The 18939-nt window shown below is 32.8% G+C and overlaps 1 protein-coding gene across 6 annotated transcripts in view; it reads left to right on the plus strand.

The window, feature by feature from the left end:
- The window catches only part of RYR2 (ryanodine receptor 2), a 341086-nt gene that overhangs the window by 298769 nt on the left and 23378 nt on the right, over positions 1 to 18939 (plus strand). For all 6 annotated transcript variants that reach the window (XM_052696134.1, XM_052696150.1, XM_052696179.1 and 3 more), the window contains 9 exons: positions 617 to 716; positions 951 to 1030; positions 3305 to 3381; positions 4668 to 4741; positions 12927 to 13007; positions 13718 to 13806; positions 15680 to 15808; positions 16808 to 16912; positions 18751 to 18832. In XM_052696134.1, the coding sequence (XP_052552094.1) occupies positions 617 to 716; positions 951 to 1030; positions 3305 to 3381; positions 4668 to 4741; positions 12927 to 13007; positions 13718 to 13806; positions 15680 to 15808; positions 16808 to 16912; positions 18751 to 18832 (817 nt within the window). The remainder of the gene's footprint in view (positions 1 to 616; positions 717 to 950; positions 1031 to 3304; positions 3382 to 4667; positions 4742 to 12926; positions 13008 to 13717; positions 13807 to 15679; positions 15809 to 16807; positions 16913 to 18750; positions 18833 to 18939) is intronic.

Here is an 18939-nt window from a genome sequence, read left to right on the forward strand (position 1 = left end):
CTGTGCCTTTATGTTTGCTCCTTATGCTCTTCTTTGTTGTTTTTTTTTTAGTAGTAGTTTAAATTATAAAGAACAAACTTCACCATTGCTCAAGCAGTGCCATGCAGTATTGTTTGTTGCCGCTATAGGATGTGAAATATAAAAGCACAGTGCATTCTGTCAAATACTCTTTTGGTAGGGTGGGCAATCTGTATTGTGTTGTAATGAGAAGTTGTGCAAAAAAATGTGAAATGCTTTGGTTACTGTGGTATTCAGCAAGAACTTGCAACTCAAGAGCCATATGCTGAGCAGTATTAAGTTATGGTCCCACAGCAGAAGATTATTGAGTGTCAACTGTTGCACACATGTGCGAGTTTTATATGCGCAGTATATATATAATGAATATGGGCTTTGAACTAACCTAATTATTTACAATTGAAATAACTCTTTTCAGATAAACTACTAAAAACACATTAAAGAAAAATACCAAGGGATAATATTTCTTGAACATGTTAAATATCTGTTGGCTAGCACTGTCTGTATTAAGTTGGTCCATGATGTTGCCATAGAGCCCATATACTACGAGAAAACAAAAAACCTGAAGTTTTCATCTTAAATGACTGGAATTTTTATTCAGGAAAAAGAAATGGAAAAGCAAAAACTTCTGTATCAGCAAGCCAGACTGCATGACCGGGGTGCTGCTGAGATGGTTCTTCAGACAATCAGTGCTAGTAAAGGTAATTTTTCTTTTTTTTTAATTGATTTTATATTTCTGATGAACTTTGAAATTGCAGTTTTTAAAAAGTGCTCACAAAGGTCTTAACTCAAGCTAGCTAGCATGAAGCGTACTGTTTTACATGAGAAACAGGAATGTCCCTACTGATAACTGCCATTGAAGTCAGTGCATGGATAAGTCAATAGAACATTCTCATTTTAAAGTGTGATCTAAAATTATATTTTATGATTTTAAGGTGAGATGGGACCAATGGTTGCAGCTACTCTGAAACTTGGGATTGCCATCTTAAATGGAGGAAATTCTACTGTTCAGCAGGTAAAGTATTCATCTATTGTCATTCATTCTAGTCAGTACAGAACTTTATGTTATGGCAGGGGGATTGGAGATTCATGATCCTTGAGGTCCCTTCCAACCTGGGCCATTCTGTGATTATAAAAAAAAGTCCTTATTATCGTAATGAATTTTGTAGTAAGCCTATTTTCAAGTGCTGTTTGTACTCTTAACGTCATCCCCAGAAGAAAACAGTTTACAAAATAATACCTTGTTTGTTAGATATATTCCTTTTATCTATATGCATAATTAATCTGCAGAATGCAAGGCTAAAATAAATGTTTTTCAGTTTGTCTGGAATGGAAAATCTGTTAAATTGTTATTGTCTTATGAAGAATTTTGTGAAATAATTTCTGAGGGGAATTTGCTATTGTCTTGAGACAGCAGAGAAAAATTACTGGTTTCAGTATTCACAGAGAAATTTTTACACATCAAAAGTCCTTAGCTTATACCTTGGACAGTGTTTTTGATAAAAGCAGAGAAGTGAAACCTGATTTGTTAGTTTATGATCACATAATGTAGTGAGCAGAGGGGGGCAATTCTTGTATTTTGACAGTATTCTGTATGTTGAAGAGAAGTGCCTCACACAGGCTACATTCAGTGTTCTGTAGTAGTTCAAGATTCCTTAGTCTGGAAAGTTTCAGCTTTGCCATTACTACATTGCGGTGGGGTGATTTCAAGGAATACAGGAAACTGGGAATAGTTAGGCTCCTCTGTCAGCTATTGAAGAAGTCAAGGAAAGCCAAAAAGACAACAATTTCTGAGGCTATCATTTCCAGAAAGTGACTTGAAAGTACACAAATTATCTAGAGAATTATCTATTTGAATATTTGCCAGTTCTTTGTATTGTCCTGACAGTAAATGACTTAGAAAAATTATAAAGTGTATAGTTATTTAATCTGAATTTAAAATACAACAGTTTAGTTTTTGAAAATAAAAAGAAAAAATTGTTAAGGTTTTTAATCAGAATGCAGGACAGTTATGAATCTGGTTAATATAATAATCCTTGTAGTCTTAAGTAGTAGTAGTAGTCTTTTTACATATATATACAAAATAAAAGCATCAATAGTATAGTAAGAATTGCTGTTTCTCAATTGCCTCATTTCTACTCCTTTCCTCAGGTGTTATGTTCACCTTTCCAATTTTTCTTTGGGCCCTAGCATGAACTCCTCAGTTCCTTGGGAATAATGGCAGGGGCAGAGGAAGGCATGTGGAAGTAATTTTGAAAAGTCATCCTCATTTGGCATTCTTTACTACAATTAGTTTTCTATTGATGGTGTGGGTTCTTTTTCCACCATCTTGGATCTATGTAAGGTTGTGATAATACATTATGTTGTGTCTGATTTTTTTTTTCTTTTTCGTTGGACTTTGCTTATTACCTTTTTTTCCTATTATTTTTGTTACTTGTAAAAAAAAGTTTTATCTCATTCATGAAGTGAATTCTTACAGAATCACAGAATCGCAGAATGGCCCGGGTTGGAAGGAACCTCAAGGATCATGAATCTCCAACCCCCCTGCCACAGGCAGGGCCACCAACCTCCCCATTTAATACTAGACCAGGCTGCCCAGGGCCCCATCCAGTCTGGCCTTGAACACCTCCAGGGATGGGGCATCCACAACCTCTCTGGGCAGCCTGTTCCAGCACCTCACCACTCTCATTCCAGCTGAAATTGATCTTTGACCACTGTGATTTTTTTTTTTCACATCTGGGCTTCTGGTTTGATCCTGTATCTTCACTTGACAGCATATTCGTTCCAGAATCAGTGAATGAATTCTTGTTATTGTAATCTATTATCAGAAGAGTAGTACTGATTACACTGCAGCTAAAACAAATGTAAAAACACTCCTTGACTACTGATGTGCTATTGCATCTAAAATAAGCTAAAATAAATTAAGGCCATGACAATCCCAGTCTGGTGCTGAAATAGTAGTGAACAGAAATGTATTGCTGACTAGTAGTAAGATCCTCTTTATAATCAACACAAAAAAAATCTGCTGACTGATTTGACTTTATTTTCCATGTTTTAAGGAGGAGTAAACAAATTGTCTTTTTTCTTTCAAGGATTTGGGCTTTAAATGTTTTTTATTTCTGACACTTGCACTTTTCTCAGCAAGACTCATTACGTAATTTGTAAATATTAGAGATATTTCGAAAAACCAATATCACTAGCAATCTAGAATCAATATAGTATTATGTAAATAGAATAATGCGTAGTGTAAATATTAATTCTCTGTATGTGTGATCTGTTTTTACTGCAGAAAATGCTTGACTACCTCAAGGATAAGAAAGACGTGGGTTTCTTTCAGAGTCTTGCTGGTCTTATGCAGTCCTGTAGGTAAGAAAATATCTACTTTAAAAATTCATTATTTTATATTTAGGTTTTATTCTACAGGATATATTCTTTTAAAAAGAATTGGATTTTTTTTATTTAACAATACCCAGAGAGTGCCATGTGCTGGAGTCAGGATAGAGGACAGTATGGTATAAAAATCTTCATATTGTATCAATCTGCCTTAGTTAATGATTTGTTTTCAGATATTTTTATGAAACTTATGTCTGCTTGAGATATACCAAAAAAACAATTCCAAGTTTAGGTGCATTCTTAAGGAGTGAATTCTTAACTCTGAAGATGTCCTGTAATTCTTCAGAGACCTGGTTAATGATCACTGGTAAGTAATCATAAAGATTTTGGGAAACCCCAGTTTTGTAAGAAGAATTAATAGAATTTTAGTGTGCAGAAAAAGGCATAGAATACTATTTTAATAAACTGAAGACGTACCATGTTTTTTTGTTCATTTCTGCTTCTTGACATGTTATGTGTTGATTATATGTATTTAAATATTTAAATAGACTATTTATAAACCATATTAATAAATAATGTATTAATGACATAAAATATAAATAAAAAGACAGCCTTCTGTCATGTCACTCTCCGATATCCTGTTTCTTGTAACACCAACCTTGGCAGAGTTTCATCTTGAATTCAGTTAGATTGGAATTCATCAACGTTCATTTGATTTTTCTACACTTTCTTGCTTATGAAAAAGAAATGTTAATGGCAAGCTAACATGGTAAGCAGTAAAAGTCCGAACCTTTAAATGCACAAATGGAAATCTGTTAAGAGTACAAATTCCTTACAACCAGATAACTGAGTACAGATGCCCTTTTGGCATCTTCAATTTTTCAGAGTGTGAAGGGAGGGAGAGGTGAACTTGAAATGACTTGGATTCTTCTGAAGCTTTCTTCTTGGGGTTAGTCATTTGGACTATAATATGAAAGCAGCCAATAATGTGGCTTCTTTGCAGCCCCTGAAAATGAGTGTGTGTGCATGTGTGTATATATATATATGCATGTGTGTATATATATGTATGCGTGTGTGATCTTTTTTTTGATTGATTATGAAAAACTAAATTGTACTGCCATTTCCAGGGCAAAAGCATGTTAAGCTGAGTTTTGTAATCTTATAGCAGACGGGTATAGTAAGCCACTAAAATATGTCTTTTTGACACTAATGTGATTATATGCTTAAATGAAATCACAAATCCTTCTCTATCTTTCAAAAAATAAAATACTACATATATTTAATTAATCTCCGAACAAATACAATTTTTCTCATTTCAGTGTTCTTGATCTAAATGCATTTGAACGTCAAAACAAAGCAGAAGGCCTTGGCATGGTGACTGAAGAGGGATCAGGTAATAATTTGACAGAAATGATCTGTGAACTTTTTCTTCTACATTTTGTAGAAGAAAAATTGAAAGAAACCTTTAAATATGTGTCTAGAGTCTGAAGCTAAGATGTGATATCTAGAAGTATTTTATATAAAATTTGTCTGTTTAAGCCCATATTTGTTAATAGTAAATAAGTTTCAGTACTGTCTCAAAGGAGGCTTACCCATCATTTTGAAGAAGTGAAGAAACTACATGCAAAGTTGAAAGCAGATTCTAGTTACAAACAATGTTTATGCGTGTATAACATTTCAGAAGTCCTTAACCAGTTTCAGCATAAAATGAAATTAAAAGCTCCCACCTGATTTCTTAAATTGATATGACCAGAATTTAAACCAGACAATTTAGTTAAACAATAGGTTAAATAGTAGAGGTCAAGAAAACTCTATTTGCTGTTTGGAAAAAAGTCTTCTGGGAAAGCTGCTTCTTTGAAATAAACATTTCTGTTGGTCTGTGGTAAAATATTTAAAAAAAAAAAAAAAAAAAAAAAAGCTTCACTTTTGACTGTACAACTTCAGCTTTCTACCCTCTGTGTTGTCAGTTCACTGTCGGTTTCTTTCTTCTGTTTCACAGTAAGTTCTTTGATTACCTTCCTATGTTGTCTGGAACAATTAGTCTCATTTTTACCCTGACTGTTGGGGCTACCAAAGCACAATTTCTCCCCTTATGTACAATATTTTTTACAGTGTATTTTTGTGTTTGAATCCTACAGTGACCAAATCTTTTAACATGTTTTTATCTTAAAAACAAGGTAAAAAAGCTTGACTGCATAATCGTCATTGCATTTTGGGGCTCATGGATCATACCTGCAACACTTCATATCTCATTAGCTATTGTGCCTGTAACTCTTTTATGTAGCATATTTCCTGACTATTCAATTGCTTGTATCAAAATCAGTATCATAGAATATTAAATTTGGCTGAATTATTTCAAGACTGATAATAAAATACTGTTTCTCCAAAGGTGCTCCAAAGTAAAATTGCAGGTTAAATATAGACTACTAGATTTAAGTGAGTAAACAAAATACAGTGAACTCAAATGGCTAAGCTTTAGTCATGTGACTGTAAATTGAACACTGTCATACAAGTTTTTGACCATTACTTTCATACTTTACTGAAAAATATTTTACACAATGCTTTAAGCTTTTGGACAATATTTCTATTACTAAACATTTATTTATATTTTGAATTGTAAGATGAATAACTACCTCTGTTTCTAGAAATTCCTGCTATTGAATGCAAATATAAATAATTATTTGAACATTGCATAATTAACTCTACTGATGCTAGAGCATTTTTGTTCTTCTTCATTTCAGGGATTTTTTGTTGTTTTTTTTTCTGTTTATTTGATCCTTACATTTTAGTATAGTACTAATTTTGCCAAAATAAGTACTAAATCAATTCTGTATTTGCTGAAAACAATTTATCAATTTTTTCTTTTTTTTCTTGTTTCCTTTTCATTGAACTAAATGTCCTCCCTTCCTCAGTCATCACTCATGAGCGTGGTAATTATTAAACACAACTGCATTTTCTTTATTTTTTCTGTTGTTAGCTTTGTGTCAGCACTGTACAGCTCCTGAACACCATTAGATTCTTTTTGTTCCTGTAAGAGTGTTAAACCAGTGGTTCTCTCCTATTATTATTATAATTATGTATTCTAAAATTTTTAATTTTTGCATCAACTCTCCCTGCTTTGTTCTTCCTTCCTTTCTCAGAATTTGCACAGTAACTGGCATGCTAGATGTAAGAGCAGCAAGCTTTTTTAAACTTTTTTTTCATTTCTTTTTATTTTAGCAATCCCAGTATTGCCATGGATGAATGTTTAAAAAAAAAAAAAAAAAAAAAACCAAAAAATGTACCTCTACATACACCAAGTCTCGTGCTATAGTCCTCCTGTAGTATTTATGTTGTGTTTTGAATGTAGCTTTATTGCTGCATTGGTTTGTGCAAACACAGGAAATCAGTGGTGGATCCAGTGAGGATTTGAGGGTGGTTAGTGGGGAGAGGACTTGCCACTGGCTAGGTTTATCTAATGTGGTCAGGAGTTGATACCAGGAAGAGGTAGTTCTTCTCTAATTTAGAGGTATAAATGTTTACAGGTAGCTCATCTTTGCTCTTAAAACTACTTGATTCAATGTTCCTGTACCTCAACAGTACTCTAAAATACTGTAAAATGTCTTGTAAGAGTAGTTGACATGAGATGTTACCATCAACCATGAGAACTAAGAATTTTAAATAAAATATGTATATGCCTTTCAACAGAAACACTAGGCTCAAGCATAGCAGATGTCTTTTGATCAGCAAAATGTTGAAGAAGGAAGAAGGAATCTCAATTTTTTGCCAAACTAACAGAATTCTACAGTTAGAATCATGTGTTTTGGTTTTCTTTGTTATTGATAAGCAGCAACGGCAATGTCAAGATACAGTAATTACGCTATGCCAAAAATTTCTTAAAGCAAAGGGATAATACTTACTAACATTTACTTTTTGATAGGCTATTATTCAGTTATTGGAAATTCAAGAAAACAACAGCAAAGCCAAATCAAAAAAAGGTTTCTTGTTTTCTTCTTAGAGTTACTCTATTCTTGATATTATGATCCCTTCAAATAATACTATTTTCTGTATTATAAAGCACACTTTTTTCAATTCACTGAAAAGAAATTTACTTAAGAGCTGTCTACTGCTGGTATTAAGACCTGATAGCATTACAAAAGCCCAGCCAGTGCCTGTTTGTGGAAACTCCTGTGGTGAACAGTTCTCAGGTATCCTAGATTTTATAGGATACATGACATTGTATGTCTATTTGCAATCGTATGAATAGCCACCTGGAAAATACTTCCAAGGAAATACCAATGACAGATGTGGAACTTTCTCCCGTTCTTTTTCTTCAAGGGAGATACTTATTCTATGAGTAACAAATTACTCCTCATTGACAATCGTTTTATTAATTCCCAAGGGAATGGCATAATGTAAAATGTGCATTGTGGCCTGTTTCTCATGTCTCCTGAATCTGGCACAGAAGCATATTAATGAATAACTGTAATTGATTTTACTACATGTAAGTCTGAAATTATTCTTGCCAAATTCAAAGAAAGACTACTGTTTACTCATACAGTCATGTTTTCATGAAGGGCAGTGCTATATAAAAGTTTGTTTCTGGTCCCACATCAACTTCGGCAATAGGCAGAAAGCCCTATACTTAGTCAACATGGATTTGAGATTCATTGCTCTATTCCAACTGTTTCTTTGTGCTGTCCACGTTTTAAGCTCCTTGTCCTGGTATTCCTCTGACTGGTACTACCTTCCCTTTCCAAACCCTGGAACCCCCACTGGTAAAAACATCAATGGTTCTTTTGCAAATGTGTTTCTTTCTTGTTCTTGTGATGTACTCAATGTTGTTTCTTCTGTATGTATTCTGTTTTGATTTGATTGTTTGTTTCCTTTTCGGGGGGAAAAAAAAAAAAAAAAAGAAAAAAGAAAAAAAAAAAGAAAAAAAAAAGAGGATTCAAAACCAAACCAGTGTATAAATGCTTATTATCTTGTGATGGTTTTTCATTTTTTATTTAACACTCATACTCCATCATTTCACTGTGAGTCAAAATATTCTTGAAAGTGCAGTGTTTTTTAAATGCCTTGCTTTCTGTTTCGTATCACATGGGAGGTTTATGCTTAGTTAATCTTAAATTTGGTAGGCGGTGTTCTAGAAAGATATTTTTAATTTTTAATTATTTTAAGAATTCATAAAGAAACTTATGTATGTTAAGATGGAATTATTTTTCTTCCAATTGTAATTCACAATCAGGATGAACCTACTTCTGTGCATGTTGCTTGTAGTTTAAAATTCCCTGCTCTCTGAATAGCTATGAAAGCGTTTGTTTTAAATTTTTGTTTTCAATGAAATGTGTTAAATATGTCTGGTGAATTGTACAGATAGAAAATAACAACAAGGATAGTTGTGACTGTCTCTGCTCAGTGCAGCGGAGTTGGACCAGATGGCCTTTGAAGATCCCTTTCAACTCAAACCTATCAGTGTTCATTCTATGACCACTGAAACTCATCTAGAATTTAAACAAAACACCCTTCCCTGAAGCCCTTCCCTGTAACAGTAATACCTTTCCAGTCTTTCAGTTATTGTAATGAAAAGTATTTCTCCAAGTTTTTTATCTGAAGAATTTTTAATATAGCTAAACCAGGTAACTCTCTGTAATAGACATAATTATCCCAGCTTATGCTTTGAGTTATGTGAAAAGGTGAATAAGTTCCCAGGTGAGCAACATGAGAGTTGATAGGGAAATTTCACATCTGAAATTTTAGTCATTTTGATTTCCCATGCCATTTTCTTATTTTGCTTTGTCTTAAAGAGAACACTGCTAGTATATTGAATATTGCTAGTATATGTATACAAACATAATGTACCAGTCTTTCACTGATACAATTTGTAGTAATATTATTGTTTTTACTGCTCTCAGCAGTGTCTTCAATGGATATAATGCTAATATATTGGACTACAAACTTCTGAAATTCTAGACTGGTTTTAGACTAACCTTTTTATGTCTAAATTAATTAAGAATAAATTTCAATTGCATTTAACTGATACTGAATTTGTGAAACATCTTTAAAATATTAACATGAAAATAGAAATTTCAAGCGGACCATTTATATTGCTTTGCACCGTATTTGACAATCTTTGTCACGCACTGCTGTGTCACTTATGGAACTGGGTTAGTTGATTTCCTCCTTCAGAAAGAAGTCTTGAAACTTTTCAGACAGGGAAAGAACATTTAAGCTGAAAGAGTTAGCTTACTACCATAATACTATCTGATGGCAAAACTCTTATTTTCTTTATTCATAATTAATACTGGCAAGATTTACATCTTTCCTGAATAGGACTATTTTTTAAATAAGTAACAAGAAATGGAGCTTGCAAATCCAAACCTCACTTTTAATTTTAAATAAAACCTATGATTCAGCAGTAATTATTTCAGGTTAAATTATTCAAGAAATCATACTGAAAATGGCAATTTTTAAACAGATAAAACTCACAAGTATAATCTAGATTAATGTCTAGGTTATAATCTTTTAGATGAATGCTGTCAAGTTTAACTTAACATCCCAAATTTTCTGTCATGTGTTGCAAACAGTAACTGTACCACACATGTAGAGATAATGCAATTTTAACATTTCAATTTACTTTTCAGAGTATGAAGATTTTTTTTTAAAATTGTTTTATTTCTCCCCGGTTGAACAGTATTAGTAGGTTTTCAGGTAGCTTTTTCATATAACAGGAAGTTACTGTCTCCCCAGTAATACTGTCAGTAAATTGTTGTGCTTTTTTTTAATTAGAAAAACTGTATTTTTATTTTTAGCTATTAATATTGTATTGTGACTTTTTTTTTCTTTGTAAGTTTTCATATTATAGGCATATTATAATCAAATATTATTTTAGCATTGAATTTGATCTGATAGTTAAGGATGTGTTATTAAATTGATTAGAAATGATACAAAATGCTTTGTAATGAAGACAGTGAGAGAATACATGAGGGCTATTTTCATCTGTTAATTACATGAAATCAGTAAATAAGCCTTTGTTCTCTGACATAGTCCTACAACGTGGTTTTCTAACTTCATTGTAATTCTCTGTAGTCTACATTGCAGTGGTATTTTCTACATTTATATTATTGTTTTCAAATCAGTGTTTGCATTTAGAAGTGGCACTTAAGTAGCTTGACTTCAAAGAAGTGAATCTTGGTGAGAAAATCTGTGCTTTTCTTTTTTGAATTAGATTCTTGAAGTGTCAAAGGCATGCAGTACACAGAATCCAATGCAATGTTATCAGTAAGAATAAATTTACTGTGAGAGATCTTTGTTCTTGCTTAGCTACCTTCAAAAAGAAGTTCTGATCCTTTCTGGAAGATGGATGTATCAATATTTCTGAGTAATAAAAGTCAAATGTGTTCCACAAAGGATATTAATTATAAACAATCAAGCAATAACAAAATAGAGAATTATCAAACTTGGACACATGCACTTTCAAGCAAACAGACATATTTCATTCTTTCAATCAAACTTATTTTCATTTCCTGTATAGTTATACTTCTGTTCCTATACATCACAAACACAGGATATCACTTTTTCCAAAACTACACACATAAATTTTTTCATGTGTGTAGTCATACCATTTACAAACAACATGAGCAATGGCAGCATTTAGAATATTTTAACATATGTGTAAGAAAGTATGTGCCAGAATATACATCATATCAACAAAGACTAAAGAGGACAGTGTCAGGACAACCTGAGCCATGTTTTATGCAGTGTGCGTATTTGAAAGTAAATTTTCTAAATAAATGTTTGTATGAAGTGGCATGAACTTGTGCCTGCAACAGCAAAGGTTTCTTAGATTTTATAGAAAGAAATGAATCTGCACTTCAATTCTGTAGTTTCCAACAAGGCACCTCTCTCAGTCTGTAAGTAACATCTGAAAAATAAAACTCCTGACAATATCGACATTGGTTTTAGTCAGATTCTAGTCAGCTGTAAAAATGGATAACTAGCATTATTTTAAATCTTTGTATGCCCAAGCTGTTAGAAGCAGTGCTTTTTATTTATTATTTACTTTAAAACAGAGAAAACGATTATTTTCAGAAGGATTAACTTTTTCAGCATATGTGACATTACATACATGCAATTTGATTTTGCAGAATTGTCCAATAACTTGTATTCATTTTTTATTTCTCTATGGTACAGCTGAATAAAATGTGCTCCCAAACCTTTTAAATATTAAAAATTGGGATTTGATTTATATCATTTATGAATTCTACTGGGTGTGCTAATAGCCAGAAGATAAGCTCTCCATGAACTCATACATGTAATCATTTTAAATTGAGACTTTCTGTTTTTCCTGTAGTTCTGAAAAATGTGAATTGATGAGAGGTCAAGGAAAAAAAAAGAGGTTTAAAAATATTGTAACTTACTCTGTAATCTTGTCCATGCAAATGACTTTGATTCAGTGATGTCTTTATACGTAAAAAACACAGTTGCGCCCTTTATGAATTTGATTTTGCAAGTGTGGATATATCAACCATTTTCTCTGCAGTTCTACATTTTTTCATCCTTCCATTTTGCTATCCAAAAATAACACTTGGCTATATATTCAAATAATGTATATTCTCAAAGAAAATAAGTTTAGTCCAATTTTATTTCCATATGCATTCCAAATGCTTGTTTGAAGTCCTAAAAGGAGTATTTCTTGCAGAACATTTATTTGTTTTAATCACAAATATTATCTTATTATTATCTTTTATTTGCTGCTGTTCTACCTTTTTCGCAGTTGTGATTGTTTTCACTGACAAATTTTTTTTTCTTCTCATCTCACTTCAGTGTACACAGTTAACTGTAGGTGTTGAAATAATTTAATTAGTGTTGTTTTAATACAAGGCTTACTGTTCTGTTGTCCATTAAAGAATCATGAAAATTGTTTTAAGATTTATACTTAGGATATTGTCTGTCTAACAAAAAATGAACTTAAAGACCTAAGTCAGTAAAGCACATAGGCATTTGTTCTAGTTCATCGTAAGTTTCTTGCTTTATTTTGTCAAGGGAAACAAAAGCCCAAGATCCATTTTATGTCAGCAGCAAATAGATACTAAATCCTGTCTAAATGATTATTGAGAATGCAGATAGCTATAAGTTTCCTGGGTTATTCTAAGATATTTTAAAATCTTATCATTTATTTGAGGAATGATTTTCATCACCGTTCAATTAATTCTCATCTTAATTACTCTGTTTTTTGATGAATGGTAACCAAATTCATCTGTCCTAACCTTTGTTTATAACACAGCGTTCATGCCTAGAATAATCAAACATGACTGTGAATCGTGGATTATTTCTAAAATGTTGCCATGCTCATGCTGCCATATTTATAAATCCGAAGTTCTTTTTCTTTTTGTTTGTTTGTTTTTTTTTTTAAATTAAGACTTTTTGAAACAAACTATCTGTCAAGCACAAGTCATATGTGCTTCAGGTAGATTGGAGGCTATAAATTTTCTCTTTCCTTCTTCCTTAAAATAAAATATGGAGATTTTCTGCAGGGAGCATGCTGTATTAGCTGTCAGCCTGTGATAATCTGTGCTTCCCATCTGGACTTTCTGCAGGAGAAAAGGTGATGCAGGATGATGAGTTCACCTGTGACCTCTTTCGCTTTCTTCAATTGCTTTGTGAAGGACACAATTCAGGTTTGTGGGCAACCTTCCAGATAAGCCAAGGTGGCACTAACTTAAAGATAACTAAAGATAAAAGCTCTTCACTGCTGTAAATTGGGCAGTCTTCATGACATATTACATAATTTAGTGAAGCTGCTAGACAGATGGAAAAGAAAAATACTTATATGTGATAAAATATCAGGCTGTTTAATCTTTGTAGAAAAGGTACTGGTTTCCAAACTGATGAATTTTCAGTCTTGACCTGACTGGAAAAGATAAACAATATAGGGAAATGCATGTGATTTGTAATTTCTAGCCAGTGATTGAGGAGAGAAAATAATTTGCATTAACCATTGGACATATTTATGACCCTGCAATCAGGAATTGTATAAATATGAGACTTGATTTCATTGTCATTGCCATTTTCATTTGCAAAATATATATTAGGCATCATTCTCTTGGTATTGATGGAATTCTAAGGATATAAAATTAGTCATAAATATGGCCAAATTAAATTTCTCCAGATGAAAAATAAAATCAAATTCCTGGTTTATGTTTTGCCGATAAATTTATATAGTCTCTGCAATAAAATGCTGAAACTCTTAAATACAATTATTGGAAAAGTAAAAATCCGTTCCTTTAAGGTATACTTTCCTATATAATATTTAATCAGAATTTAATTAGCAATAATTCTGTAAATTTTGCACTTAAATTTAAACTAAAACTTTTATTTGAAATTTTAGATTTTCAGAATTACCTGAGAACTCAGACTGGTAACAACACAACTGTTAATATTATCATTTCCACTGTGGATTACTTATTGAGAGTTCAGGTAAGTCAACTTCTGTACTAATTAAGTAGATTACAAAGATGACTAGTATTTGTTCAGCATTTACCATCACACTTTTTATGTATTTTGATCATAAGGTAGACCTATATGCAGAAACTCAGAATTTTTAAATTTCTTCGGAATTTCTTTCAGTGGTAAGTGATTTTTTGCAACAGCAAAGATCAAACTTCATCATTAAAGCACTGCTCTGCCATAAAGGACATGGAGGTACTGAAAATAAGCCAGCAATGTGCCCTGGCAGCCCAGAAAACCAACCATATCCTGTGCTGCATCTAGCCAGCAAGTCAAGAGTGGTGATCCTACCCTTCTACTCTGTGCAGATGAGACCTTACTAGGAGTACTGTGTCCAGATGTAGAGTCCTCAGAACAGGAGAGACATAGAGCTATTGTAGCATGTCCAGAGGAGGACCACAAAAATGATCAAGGGAATGGGACGCTTACCCTTTGAGGACAGGCTAAGAGAGCTGGGGCTGCTCAGACTGGAGAAGAGAAGGCTCCTGGGAGATCTGAGAGTGAACTTCTCAGTATCTAAAAAGTTTCTAAAAGAAAGAAGGGGACAGACACTTTAGCAAGGTCTGTTGTGATAAGACAAGAAGGGGAGTGGTTTGAAACTAAACTAGGGGAGGTTTAGATTGGATATAAGAAGACTTTTTTTTTTTTTTTTTTTTTTTTTTTTTTTTTTTAACGGTAAGGGTGGTCAGACACTGGAATAGGTTGCCCAGAGAGGTAGTAGAGGATATCCCATCCCTGGAGACAGACAAGGTCAGGCTGGATGGGACTCTGGGCAGCCTCATCTAGCTCTAGGTTTCCTTGTTCACTGCAGAGGAGTTGGACTAGCTGACCTTTAAGAGTTCCTTCCAACTCAAATGATTCTGTGATGCAGTGCATGCAGAAGGTAGGTAGGTGCTAATTGCACAAATCAGTGGATACAATTGTTGACTGACTCCAGATTCAGCCAACTTTGTCATCCATATACTGATTATTTTACGACTGTTTTGTTACATGCATGGCACCAAGTGAAACATGAGAATAGTTCATCATTTCCTAATGGATGTGTGTTGGGGTAAGAGGGAGGAGGAAAGCAGAAGCTAATTTAAAAATCTTTCAAGCATCTACTTTGAAGTTTATCCTTAATCTTTAAATATGAAAGCTTACCATTATTACTGGTAATGGTTAATCACTGTATGTGATACTTAATCATCTTTGTTTCATTTTATTTATCTAGCTAAATTTTCTCGTAACCATTTATATATTGTGGCTATGAATTCCAATCTATTAAAATAAGTATTCTTTAAATTACTGCTGCTATCAGTGTTGCTATTTATCTTTACACACTCTGTAGAAGTTGTGGGGATAATACAGCAATTTCTATTCCATTCTTTCTTTGTTGAAACTTTCATGAGGTTTCCTTTGGGGAAGAGAGAAGACAGAAACAGGCATCTTGCATACAAAACTACATTTGTTCCCTCTACTGAATGGGTATCAAGCACAGAGTATAAAGAGAGATTCTTTCATGAGCAGCATGCAGCATTACAGTAACATTGTGTCCTCCTGTTCAGAATGTGAACAATTTTATTTCTAAGAGCAGATGGCAACCAATCTCATTCCATTTTTTTCCTTTTTTTATAGTTTTTTTTCTTTTTGTCAATTCATTATTGTTCATTATTGCTATCAGTTCCCTTAAGATGAAAATTCTTGAAGTAGTTCTTGACAAACTGTGAAGGATCATTTAAAAACATAAGCTAATTACTTTTCAAAACTATAATCCTAGCTAATATTTTTCAGATTTGATGAAGAATTGATTAGAGAAACTTTGATTGTGTAATCTCTTTGTGCTTCTCACGACTGTCTTTAGGAGTCAATTAGTGATTTCTACTGGTATTATTCTGGGAAGGATGTTATTGATGAACAAGGGCAACGAAATTTTTCCAAAGCCATCCAGGTTGCAAAACAAGTTTTCAATACTCTCACGGAGTATATCCAGGTAAAATATTTCATTATACTTTTATGGATTTGTAAGAAAATGAATAATGCTTTAGATATAAAAATAATGTAGGAAAAATGAAGCTTGGGTAGAGATATAAAATAGATGAAATTGTACTTCAAAATGATTTTAGGGCATTTATTCAAATAAGAAGTTGCATTACTGGCATTGCTCTTTTGGGGCCTTAATAATTCAGACAAATTTACACATATTAGTAAATAATTCTGTGATAGTAGGGTGGATTTTTAAATTAATTATTTCTGAGGCAGCTTTTATTTCCTTGCAACAAATAAAAAATGAAATGTTTGGCTGAATGATTAATCTCAAAATGTATTGAAAAAAATCTTGTACATATTATACTGAAGTGTGGTAACTTTGTGCTGAATAAATACGAGTAGCAGCAACTTACATGTGCTTACACGAGTTTTTTGTATACTTATTTGGCAAATCACAAGAAATATTGTTAGCTAGTAAATATTTTATGTGCTATTGTCTGAGGTTTCAAAAGATTTTGGAATCTTGTTTTTTGGAAGTTGGAATTTTTGGAATAATATTTCTTAAGACTGTGTTTTACAAGTAGATTTACTGGAAAAAAACCAAACCAACAGATCAGGAATCCTAGTCTCTAATCTATTATAACAATTTTGCATCTGTACTGTATGAGGTTACTTCTAATTTACAAGTACATCAGCTTGAAAATTTGAACTCCTCTAACATTTGTAGTTTAAAGTTGTGAATAGCTATGCTATACTTTTTGTCCTTCTGAATTGTTAATTGGTGCTTGGCTAAAGCAGGGTCAGGATGGCTATTAGCAATTGGCTTTGCTCATGGTTCACAATGTTATGAAATAAGTAATTCTATTTATGCTTCTTTTTTCAAAGCATTTTTTAAATGACAGGTCTCTACTTATAGCTCTCTCTTTGTTTTTGTTTTTTAAATTGAGTTTCTTACAGATAAAACCTGCTTTATTTTTTTCTGTTTTTGCAATGTTAAAAACAGGGGCCATGTACTGGGAATCAGCAAAGTCTGGCACACAGCAGGCTATGGGATGCTGTAGTTGGTTTTCTTCATGTATTTGCTCACATGCAGATGAAGCTGTCTCAGGTATCTTTTTGTTTTTCCTTTTAAAGTTAATGGCTTTTTAGTAAAGATAAATTGTACTTGTTACTGTGTTGGAGTAAGTAATAACAGCAGTTGTTAGTGTAGATAAGAGGAAAAATAAAAAAGAGGCGAAATAATAAAAAAAAAACATTTCAAGGTGTTAACTATGGAATTAAAGGAGATGTGAATAGCAGGCCTATAAAAGAAATACTGACCATGGTCTGAAAGCTGATTAAATGAAGCTGAAAATGAATCATATCACCTGAAATCAGAAAAAAAAAAAAAAAAAAAAAAAAGACAACTTAGCCAGCTCCAGTGTTTCCTATCAAAGTTCTGCCTCCTTGTTTTCTTTGATTTTGCACAAGACTTTCATGCAGGAACCATCTTCCCTATTTAGGTGCCTAGATCAAAGCAGACATCTATGTCTTCTCTATTCTCAGTAGAGAAAAATTGCAATTAATCTTTAGAATGAGTAAATTGCTTTTGGATGTGAGTACTCATTTCATGAACTATAGAGTATGGAAGACTAGCACAGGCCACTCTGAAGAGGACTACAGTTAGAGAAGAGTCCTATCCTTAAACTCTGTGTTTTTTAGCTTCTTAATTTTTAAAAAGAATTCAGTTCACCTTATATTATACATTTTTATTCAAATGTAGTAATTCTCAGTTTTTTACATAATTTGATATTTTCTGAGAATAGTGTAATAATTATGTTATTGTAATAATTATTGTTAAACAATAAAACTCTGAAGGCTATGACGATTTGCTTATTTATTTATTTATAATGTAGATCAAGTGTTCATGAATGTGTTGTATTCTTTGAATATGATGTATAGTTGAAAATAATCTAGTTTAAATAATTTTCCTCCTTAGCCTTCAGATTTTACACCTCGAAAAAAAAAAAAAAACACCTGACCTAAGTTAGTTAATTTCTTACTGCTACAGATCTCGATTCTTATCGTTAAATAGATGACACCTTCCAGTAGATGGCATAATATCGAAAGCTGTTTTTCAAAGTGATGCACTGAATTTCTGCCTAAGTCTATTTCCAAATCTTTGTATATGCTGTCATGGTTTTGGAATATCTTTATTATATTCGTAATAGAAAAAAAAGATAATGGTTGGGTAGGCCACAGTGGTGTGACTATTGTGCCTCCTTCCTGAACCACTAAAGCAGCATGGAAAGTGATGTATAAGCAGTTACAGACAGCCAAATATATGTAAGGTAATTGTTGATTAAAAAAACTGATTTGATTATTAGCAAGATCTGGTTTCACAGCAATGACAAGTGTATGGTTTGAGTTGTGCCAGCATTAATTCATACTGTCTTTTAGCTACTACATCTAGAAAATGATGATACACACCCTACCACTCCAGTCAAACCCAATGACCTTTGCTGAAAATGATTCATTGTTGTGTGCAGTTACTCACGCTGTTCTGCACTGTGACAGAAACATCTCGCTCCAAATGTATGATAAGTAAAGACAATGTCTTTCTCTTGTATGAAGCTCAAACTCTTAGCCTTTAGGAGCTTGTTTAGATCCTATTATAATCATGTGGCACTTTCAGCCCTATGTGCTGCTGCCATTATTGTTTTTGCAAGGCTTCTAGGTTGTGAACTTGGTTATGTCAGCAGAAATGCTATTTTAGATGTCATTAATCATTACAGATGCATCATCTATGGGCTTGAGATACCCAGTTATTGCTTTATTGCTTTATTACCAGTCTCAATACTAGTAACTGAATTTTTAAGTCTTCACAGGGTGATATCTGCATAAACATATATGAATGTCAAGGAAGTCAATAGACATCTTATTTATATGTTTGTGTTTATTATTTAGGATTCCAGTCAAATTGAATTACTGAAAGAATTAATGGATCTTCAGAAGGATATGGTTGTCATGTTGCTGTCTATGCTGGAAGGTAGGTAAAATTTAATGTTTTTGTTTTCTTTTACAGTTGTTTTGTTAATAGTTATGTTTTCAATTTTCATGTGATAGCTGTCAGAGTAGTTAGGTATTTAATTGCAT

Source organism: Tympanuchus pallidicinctus, unplaced genomic scaffold (assembly GCF_026119805.1).
Source record: "Tympanuchus pallidicinctus isolate F22 unplaced genomic scaffold, pur_lepc_1.0 scaffold1, whole genome shotgun sequence".
In the NCBI taxonomy this organism is placed as follows: Eukaryota; Metazoa; Chordata; class Aves; order Galliformes; family Phasianidae; genus Tympanuchus; species Tympanuchus pallidicinctus.